Raw genomic sequence first — 10,585 nt, forward strand, 5'->3', positions numbered from 1 at the left:
ATATTTTGACGAGTTGTGATTGTAATTATTGTTGTCTACAGTTCTATTCTCACTAGTTAGACCAGTATTTGTAGATATCAACAATTTAATTCTCACTAGTGGAACGTGTCATTGTTATCTGCATCTTCGTTACAACTACTCACAAATGTTCCCTTGAATTTTATTCAAATTTAATAACAGATAATACATTTTGAAATGTTGTAATTTCAAGTCCTCATATCCATAATGTAATTTTGACAAGTTGTAATTGTAATAGCCACTGCCTATAAATTATGGCAAGGCATTTTACCATTTAATCAGTACTTGCAAATGTTGATATCTATAATTCAATCTTGACATGTTGTAATTCCAAGTCCACATATCCATAATGTAATTTCAACTAGTTGTAATTCAAATTTGTGATATCTTCAATTCTATTCTCACTAGATACAATGTTAATTGTTGATATCAGCAATTCACTTCTCACTAGTGGAAATGATCATTGTTAATATCAACAATTCTCACTAGACTGTGTTCATTGTTGATATCTACAACTGCTGTCACATTATAGATATCATAAATTATGGTAAGCCGTTTTAACATTTAATCAGTAGTTAATGACGTGGTACAGGCTGAGGGGGCATCGCTAAACTGCACCGCCCCCTACAGGCAGACATGGTCACTACAGGTACGGTCTGCTCAGCTGTGAATCAGCCGCTCATCAAATGATGTTGCAGCCGTCGGCAAGAAAAACAAGCTTTCTCTGAGTCGTGATGTGCTGGAGAGAAAGAGAAAGAGAGAGAGAGAGAAACACATAGAGAAGCGGAGAGAAAGAGAGAGAGGACAGGAGGCGGCTCTGCGCGTGCTGGAGAAACCCGACCGAGACCCGTCACGCTCCCGGACCGGATCCCCGGAGCCAGCCGGGCTGGGCTGCTTCCCGGTGCTGCTGCTGCTGCTGCTGCTTGACATGAGGATGAAGAAACGGCGACGTTCGTCACGTTAGAGGAAAGCGTGCGATCCGAGCAGAACCCGATCTGAGAGCTTCGGTCCGACTGAGGGCTGCCGGACCAGGCTTTGGCCACCCTGTCAGTCTGCTGTCAACTGTTGCTGATTGTCTCTGTAAATGAATCTAGTAAGGTAGGTGCACCTGGTGCCTCTGAGCTCTGATACACAGGGAATCATCATCATCACCTCCATCATTATCATCACCATCATCATCACCACCATCATCATCATCACCATCATCACCATCATCATCACCACCATCATCACCATCATCATCATCATTATCATCACCATCATCATCACCATCACCATCATCATCATCATCATCATCATCACCATCATCATCATCATCATTATCATCATCACCATCATCATCATCACCATCATCATCATCACCATCATCACCATCACCATCATCATCACCACCATTATTATCATCACCATCATCACCATCATCATCACCATCACCATCATCATCATCATCATCATCATCATCATCATCATCATCACCATCATCATCATCATCATCATCATCATCATCATTATCATCCTCATCATCACCATCACCATCACAATGAAGTGTCTGATAGTAATGCCAGTGATGATACTGTTTACAACCATGATCCATTTGAACAAAAGACTTTCTACATTGCTTTCACACAGGATTCCCCATTTCTAACATGTGTCTCATGCCAGTGGTGTTGTTAGGCCCATTTAATATCTAATATTATGAAGCCCCCCTAAATAATTTGGTGTTGTTTTATTCAAAAATATTTGTTTTATTTTTTACAAAAAATGCCAACATATTCAATATAAAGTTGCCAGAATATGAGTTTAAATTAAAAAAAAAAATGTAATTTGTTATTTTAAACTTAAATATGATCATGAATCTGTCAGTTTCCCCTCACGTCATAGCGTAAGGTACAGACAACCCCTATAGTGTGTCCGTCCATATGCAATCCTGTTATGTTCAGTCTTTCATTGTGTTCCTGATATCAGAGTCTCCTCACGCACAGTGCGACAAAGCACATGTGATTTAGGAACAGTTGTACCCGGTTTGATTACCTAAATCTTATTCCAGCTTAGCTTCTGTGAGGACTAGCCCTGGTCAAAAAAACTTCCAGGTCATAAAGGATTTGCTCTATGTGGCAGATACCACTGCACAACTTCAAATATCCACTAAAGTCCTGGCTTTAACATTTCAGGGCTGGTTTAGCAACATAGAACCCAGATAACAAAATTCGTCTGGTCCACATCTGGCCCAGTGGGACCACATCTGGCATGTTCATCCGACCCACATACAGTATATTCCCCATGGAATGATGGCACTTGGGCGCTCCGCTCCTTTTTTGCCAAAACCAAAACCAGCTGGCTACAACCAAGCCATCCCAATGCTAGATGTCAGCCAAGGACTGACCAAATAGATATGGTACCTTATATATGAGTCACATCTACATTAGACAACGATAACGTAACATAATTCAGCCAAAATTGGCCGAAATCATTTGTGGCCATACCAGCCTGTCATTGCCCGATCCCATTAGATCTTGGAAGCTAAGCAGGCCTGGGCCTGGTTAGTAGGTGGATGGGAGACCACTGAGAATTCCAGGTGCCATAGTGGGGTGGCAGTCACCTCAGTGGTATCTGTCATTGTGTCCTTGGGCAAGGCACTTTACCCACATTGCCTAGTATGAATGTAGTGTGTGAGTGAGTGTTGGTGGTGATCAGAGGGGCCGATGGCGCTCTGCCCCGGGGCAGCTGTGGCTACAACAGTAGCTTACCACCACTAAGTGTGGAGTGAAAGAATAATCCCTTAATTCTGTAAAGCGACGTTGAGTGTCCAAAAAAGCACTATATAAAATTGATGCATTATTATCATTAATTATGGCTCATATCTATTTTGTACGGGCCAGAAGAATGCCAAAAGTGCCTAATCATTGCTAGATGTGGCCCGCGTTCCTATATGTTATCTGGGAATAGACCCACTAGTGTTTTAGAAGATGGTTATATTGTTATTACATGACGGTATGTGCTTGCGTCTCATTTAGAGTCTGTGTAAGAAAAACAACTATGAAGATCTCCCACCTCCTACACCTTCCTCTACTTCATCTTCATCATCATCATCATCATGTTGTGACAGTGTTGGGACGTACATGATGTCCCTGTTTTCAGCTTCTCTTAATAATAAAAAAAATAATACAGTAATTATGACCAAAGCATCACTGTGTCATAGTCCTACTGTTACATTTTATCCTAACTGAGCACCTTATGTATTTATATTACTACTTTTCTTTTTTTTTTTATTCATCAACATATTTGTAGTTTGCGCTCACAGCACCAGACTCTTCTCACCCTCACAGTGCCTGTTCTTCAGCCCTTCAGCTGAGACACAGTCAGAGATGAAAAATCATTATGTGTCATTGTGACCTCAGGCCATCGTGGGTTTTTTTTTTTTATTTTTTATTTTTTTTGCTGACTGGGAAATCAGTCACATCCTATATGAGTACTGCTGCATTTTTATCTGCTTAGTAATATAAAACTAATTTCATAACTACTGTTATATAACATTTTTGTACAATGCATTTTGTGTCCTTTTTCCTTCTACATTTGTGAACTGAAAGTCGTGCAAAATTGATAAAGCTTCTGGGTTTTAACAGCTGAGGTTGGGAAATTTGCCATTAACTTGTGCATTTTATTGTCCATCCATCCATTCATCTGTCCATCCATCCATCCATCCATCCATCCATAAAACCTAAAGCCACTTCTGTCAGCGTGGCAGCAGGAGCAGAGAGAGTCGTCTGTGGGGCATTTAGAGTTATCATGTTCTCTGTATGGCTCCGTCCAGCATCAGTGTCACTCTCCCTGGCCTCTGGCCTGCTAATTATCAGCCAGCATGATAAAGTTAATGGTGACCCAGCCAAGCCTGCAGGGCCTGGCACAGACACGAAATTAGGTACGTCAAGACAGACACACATTTAGAGAGAATCTGTTGGCTGCTGCGAGGGCTGTGCTTTACACAGGATGAGGAAGAACAGCTTTTATTAGGGACAGATGTGTGTGTGTGTTTTTGTCATGCTGGCCTGGTTTGTAATAATAGCTTTAAAGGGTGTCAGTCTAAAAACTGCTTCTTCAATGACTGCAAGGGACAAGAGTGGGCTGTGATTGTTGGATGGACTTTTTGTCCTTTTACAGTTTGGGTATAATTTAAGAATCAAAGTAGTTGTGACACCAACATTAGGGTTTAAAATTCTGTTTGAGAACAAGCATGTTGTAGAAAGTTGGGTTTAATTTCCTATTGCATCACACAGTACATTTAAATAAGAGGCTGTTGGCAGAAGTAATCAGATGTAATGAAGCCCTAGAAAGTCGTTTTCTCTAATGAGAACGCAGCTCACAGATGTGCAGCATAGGTAATGTATGCTACATTCTGTTTTTATCCTTGAGCTGAATCGTATAATCAAACTGACTTTCAATTGGCAACCCCTTTTAAGACAGCCAGTTTACCATCCTGAGTCCTGCCAGTCTCAGAACAGTGTGTGTGTGTGTGTGTGTGTGTGTGTGTGTGTGTGTGTGTGTGTGTGTGTGTGTGTGTGTGTGTGTGTGTGTGTGTGTGTGTGTGTGTGTGTGTGTGTGTGTGTGTGTGTGTGTGTGTGTGTGTGTGTGTGTGTGTGTGTGTGTGTGTGAGTGGGTGTGTGGGTGAGTGGGTGAGTGTGTGAAAGGGACATTGCTAAATCTAGGTCTCTTATGAAATCTGGCTCTGCAAGAAGCTGCATTAAAATACAGAGGGCTGCTTGTGTTGTGTTTGTGCTTGTATGGGTGTCTCCAATCCATTTTCCTTCCTGCATGTTAATTTAATCACTGGGAAAAAGAAAGGGACATGGGGGGGCAGAGAGGGAGGGAAATGGGAACACGATGAGGGAAGAAACAGGGAGTTTTCTGCTGTCCAAAAAAAAAGCCTGAGACAATCCCTGCTCCGTGGTTTCCATGACGACGGTGACATCATCGGGTGCTTCCTTTCTTTGTGTGTGCGTGTGGGTATGGGTGCATGCGTGCGTGAGTGTTTTTTTTATTTATTTTTCTTTGCATGCTCACGCATGTGCATGTGATTAAGTCTGTATCGGCTACTGACTGTTACTGATGATGTGCGTGTTAACGCTTTTCTTTTTTATACAAATCAAACCTTTGGTTTAGTCGATCTTTGGGTTACCCTCTGTTGCCAAGCAACAGCCACCATGGTAACAACTTCAGGCTTGATCCAGTGTTGCTAAGTGAAAGAAGATGGTGGGTTGAAATTTTATTAGCCGCCATGGCAGACCCTACATGTAGAGAAAAATGACATTTACTATGCCTGTGTGTCAAATGTTGAATTTGATAAATATATGATCAAATATTACACTGTAAAAACAAAGTCACATGCTGCTTGCAATCAAAACAAAATACATGGAGTTAAAAATGTTTAGGATGCAGATAAGGAAGAACAAAAGGATGGATAACCAAATAATAAAAAACAAAACCCTATGTTGTTTTTATTTCTATTAAAAACAACATTAAAAAAAGTATGTCCTGTGCATTAGCATTGAAAGACCACGACACTACAGGAAGCCTTAACTTATCCTTGGTGATTACACCCAAATTCTATAGGCAGTGGCTATCCGTACGGGTGCCGTATCAATATACCAACATTTTATCCGTACACAGCGCCCCTCATTGGCCAGTTTAGGTCACGTGACTAAACCTAATCGTAAACCTCACCCTAAAAAATGTTGTGATATAGGGTTATAACCTAACACTAAGACGCTACGGTACTTGTACTTTGGTAAACGTACCAACAGCACCGGAGGTTGTCCGTACGGCCACCGAACAAATAGACACTTTCAATTCTATAGATGGTGTGGAATTATAAGACATTATATACCTGTGCCTTGTACTTATTAGGACACCAAGGGCTCTATTCTCTCATGTGCGTAAGTCCAGTGTTTTTGGCTACGCGCTATTCTCCGCCTGTACTTAAGTCAGTCGCTACGCGCCTTCATCCCAGTTACGCACTGTGGGCTGAGCGTCCCTGAAATGTGGGTGTTCCCATTCAAATCTGGCTTTACGCGCATTCTCCGGTGTGTGTAAGTTCTTTTCCTCTTAAGCGCTTCTAACCCTGGAATAAGTGCAGCGCCCCGATAAGGTGAAACATTATATATCACTAGAAATATGGACTTAGTTACATATATTGCGTGTGTCATGCAGCAGGAGCTGTGATCACTCAGCTGCTGCTGTGTGATTAATTAAAACTCTGACAGATGCAGACTTCAGTCCATGTTGGTCAGGGTTAGAGTGTTTTTTCCTTAAAATATTTTTTGCTGAAACATGGTGTCGGTCTACAAGGTAGAATTAACTGCCAAAGCTAATGCTACACATGATCTGAAAATTCAGGTTTTTCCTGACTTTTCAAACAGTGACTCTAAAGATCTCTGGACTAAATCAACAGACCTACCTAGCTTATTAATGTTTTTAAACCTCTCAACCTAAGACAGGTTGCGCATGGGCAGTTCCAGACTGTGAAAAGGCTTCTTTTGTTCAATATCTCGCACTACATACAGCTGCGTGGGACTGTGTGCAAAACCTGATGGTGATTTAGCTGAAAATTTAAACAAAATAAATTGAAATGAAACAAACGAAGCACAAACAAAAGCAACTATTTTCCCGAAGTTATGCATGGGGTAGGGGGCCAACTTCACGCAGGTGAAATACTTGTATGACACAAATGAAACCCACACTTACATGTTTTGGGACCATGTTGCACTTTTCCACCATGGTATTTTTCATGTAAAACAGGTGGCTGAGTGTAGCAAACGACATGTCAAATTCATCACAACGGAATGTTGCTGGATTTTAGCATAACGTTCTTGGCTTCTGTAAGTCATATAATGCATATAAATGTAAAAGTAATAACAATAGTTGACTGGCTTAACCGTGTTTAGCATGTCTGGTATGATTTGGGGAAGTTTAATAGCCTGTAAAGTACAGTGAAAGACGATGAAATGAAAATGAGTAAATGGATAAACCGAAATGACATGGAAATGTGTATACTCTGTGTATATTTTGAAACACTTAACCGTTTATTATATCATAATATATTATTAGTATATTACTATACTGTTATATTTTCTCTTTTTTTTTTTTTAGGTTTATGAACAACCGCGTTCCTCCTAACAAGAGATACCAGCCCACAGAATATGAGCATGCTGCCAACTGTGCCACGCATGCGGTGATTACGCACACACACACACGACAGAAAAAATGAAAAGCCAGATAGCTAACAGGACACCCTCATCATAACCAAGGTTACGTTTTCTCTTAATCTTCCTATGTCTTTTTCATGAATTCCTGTAGTTATGGATAATCCCCAGTCTGCTGGGCAGCTCCCTGTTGCACTTCCAGTCAGAGGACCAATGGGAGCGAGTGTCGGCCTGGGTGTATGGGGCGGGTCTCAGCTCGCTCTTCATCATCTCCACCCTGTTTCACACTGTGGCCTGGAAGAAGAGCCACTTACGGTAAGTTCCCACATTGTAATAAAAGCTTCTAATGAGCCACGTGGTCCATTAAAAGTAATGATTTATGAATAAGTAATAATTACATAAAACTAGAAAGTCATTGTTATCACTCTGTCTACAGGTCGGTAGAGCAGTGTTTCCACATGTGTGACAGGATGGTCATCTACTTCTTCATTGCTGCCTCCTACGCCCCTTGGTAAACAAACATGTAGTCTAAAGGTGTGTGAGCGACTGTCTGTGTAGGATGAGGCTGTGTGAACCCCTATCTTCTTCTTGATGCTTCAATAGGTTGAACCTGCGGGAACTGGGTCCCTGGACATGTCACATGCGTTGGTTGGTGTGGGTCATGGCCTCATTTGGAACCACTTACGTCTTCTTCTTCCATGAGAGGTGCCATTATTATTCCATCCATTAAACCGAATAAAGTCAAACTTTTTCTATGCTTTTAGTATCTGTCTGAGTGTTCATCATGTAAATCTATTTACAACTAAGTGTAGTCACTGTTTTCTCCAAGGAAACATTGTCAATGCTCACCAGGGCTAGGGTCAATTATAGTTGTAATCGGGTAATTGAAGCTGTCATTCCCAATTTAAATTGTAACCTGGGGAACCATGTCACAGTTCTGTGTTTTATGCATATGTAGTTAACAGTTATTCAAATCAATTTCATGCAAACTTTTTCCACTACCTGTCAGTTTTCTTCTTGAGGATCATTTCATCATTAAAAAACTGAAATCTCGAGGTATGCTGACACAAAAAAGGCTCAGACGCCCACACCAAAAATATTAATACCAATATTTTTATTGATCATGAAGCCTAACAAGGTAACCAAGAGATGAAAAACAAATTGGATGATAGGTAATATTTTTTAGTGTATTTTACAGCTGATTTAAGACATGGGTAAAAACTGACCTGTTATCATAAGAGATGCTAACATGCAGAAAGCTAACACAAGAGGAAGGTTAAGTTTTATGGGCTTATTTATTTCAGGCTCAGTAATTGTTATAACTTTAGTAATTGAGAAACGCAATTTTAATTGACTTTCAGGGGAAAAATATTAATTTTGATTTTAATTATAAAAAATGTTGGTCACCGTAATCACAGTTGAGTTGTATTTGAACATGAAACTAGAATATTTGCATTTCTTGAAACATTAACTAGCATCAGTATTAGCAATAACTAGCATTGGCATTCGCATAGCATAGCATAGCATAGCATAGCATAGCATAGCATAGCATAGCATAGCATAGCATAGCATAGCATAGCATAGCATTAGCTAAGCATTCAAACTAACATAGCATTAGCATCAGCTTAGCATTAACATTTACCTAGCAAGAGCATTACCCAAACATTGGCATTAACCTAGCATTAGCAGCAACCTAGTATTCAACATGCTAAAGGTTGAATGTTTGAAGGTTAAGTTTTATGGGCTTATTTTATTTCAGGCTCAGTAATTGTTATTAATTGTAATTGAACTTTAGTAATTGAGAATGTGATTATAACAGGGCAAAAATATTATCTGTAATTTTAATTGTAATTGGAATAAATGCCGGTCACCGTAATCACAATTGAGTTGTATTTGAACATGGATAGTTGAAGATGTAATTGTTATTTAAGAATGTAATTGACCCCAACCCTGATGCTCACCTGCTGTTCTTAAAGTTGGTGTCTGTTGATTAATGCTATTCTATCTGCAGGTATAAAATCATGGAGTTGATCTGCTACACAGTGATGGGGGTTTTTCCAGCCCTGGTCATCCTCTCAATGGTGCGTCTACTTATTCATTGTTCTATAATTACTCTCAGTTGTGTCATTACTTATCTGTATTATTGGTTTCAAAACTCTTTGCAGCCAGAGCAGGAAGGTTTGTATGAGCTACTCGTGGGCGGAGCCTGCTACTGCCTTGGGATCATCTTCTTCAAAAGCGACGGCATTGTTCCATTTGCTCACGCCATTTGGCACGTGTTTGTTGCGATGGGAGCAGCTATACATTACTACGCCATCTGGAAGTATCTGTACGCCCAGCCACCCAGCCAAGTCCAGACCTCCAGATGACATCAGCGCTAACCATGTTGGATGCAATGAGGGATGCTGCTGTGTTCCGTATTCAGGGGTTGCTTCCTCCGAAATGTTGGAAAACCCAACTCTAAACTATTGATGGTGAGCCAACATGTAGCGGTGCATTCAGTTATGTAAGGCTAACCAAGTTATTTCAAATTGATCTTAATCTAAACTGCTTTTATTATAGAAGTTCTCTACAATCTCATATGTGAAGGGCAAAGCAAGTTGTTCTTTTAAACATATTTTAGTGAAAAATTTAAAAGATATTAGAGATCCCGATTCCTTCCTGAATTTATCAGCTGATGGAAATATTTGAATGCATCGTTGATTCACTGTAAGTTCATTAAGACTAATTGCACAGCCAATGTCTAGAGGCCAAGTTTGGGTTCAATTATAATTGTAATTGTAATTTTGAAAACCTGCTGCTGTCAAAATTGTAATTGAGTTTAGATAATTGACTTTGTAATTGTAAACGCCATGAGAATTCTATAAAAATTGGTAATTATAGTTTAATTCAAAACTGGAGAACCATGTTACAGATCTCTGTACAGTTCTACACATATGTAATTAACAATTATTCAAATACGTTTCATATCAAGCTTTCCCACATTTTACCAGGGGTATACTGACACAAAAACGGCTCAGACGCCCCCACACCAAAAATATTGTTACTTATATTTTCATTGATGAGGAAGCCTAACAAGGATAGGAAAGAAATTAAATGATATTTTTTGTTTTTAGTGTATTTTACAGCTGATTTAGGACCCATTATCATAAGAGATGCTAACAGTAAGCTAACACAAGAGGAAGGTTAACTTTTATTAGGTTATGAATTTCAGGCTCAGTAATTGTGATTGTGCTCTAGTAATTGAGAAAGTAATTGTAAATGGCTTTCTCAGGTTAAAAGATAATTGTAATTTAATTGTAATTGGAAAAAATTGTGGTCACTGTATTCAGAATTGAAATGCAATTAAACATGGGCAATTAAAAATGTAA

At 39.7% G+C, this 10,585-nt stretch overlaps 1 protein-coding gene and 1 pseudogene across 1 annotated transcript; both read left to right on the forward strand.

The window, feature by feature from the left end:
* Positions 1-663: 663 nt before the first annotated feature.
* Positions 664-10,224, forward strand: LOC114465157 (monocyte to macrophage differentiation factor 2-like). Its single transcript, XM_028449982.1, has 7 exons — positions 664-1,116; positions 7,162-7,243; positions 7,369-7,529; positions 7,651-7,725; positions 7,818-7,919; positions 9,226-9,295; positions 9,380-10,224. The coding sequence occupies exons 1-7, from the start codon at positions 1,103-1,105 to the stop codon at positions 9,581-9,583; spliced, it is 708 nt and encodes a 235-aa protein (XP_028305783.1). The 5' UTR covers positions 664-1,102; the 3' UTR covers positions 9,584-10,224.
* LOC114472375 (uncharacterized) lies at positions 2,488-2,605 on the forward strand (annotated as a pseudogene).
* Positions 10,225-10,585: the final 361 nt, after the last annotated feature.

The sequence above is a fragment of the Gouania willdenowi genome, chromosome 1, assembly GCF_900634775.1.
Source record: "Gouania willdenowi chromosome 1, fGouWil2.1, whole genome shotgun sequence".
In the NCBI taxonomy this organism is placed as follows: domain Eukaryota; kingdom Metazoa; phylum Chordata; class Actinopteri; order Blenniiformes; family Gobiesocidae; genus Gouania; species Gouania willdenowi.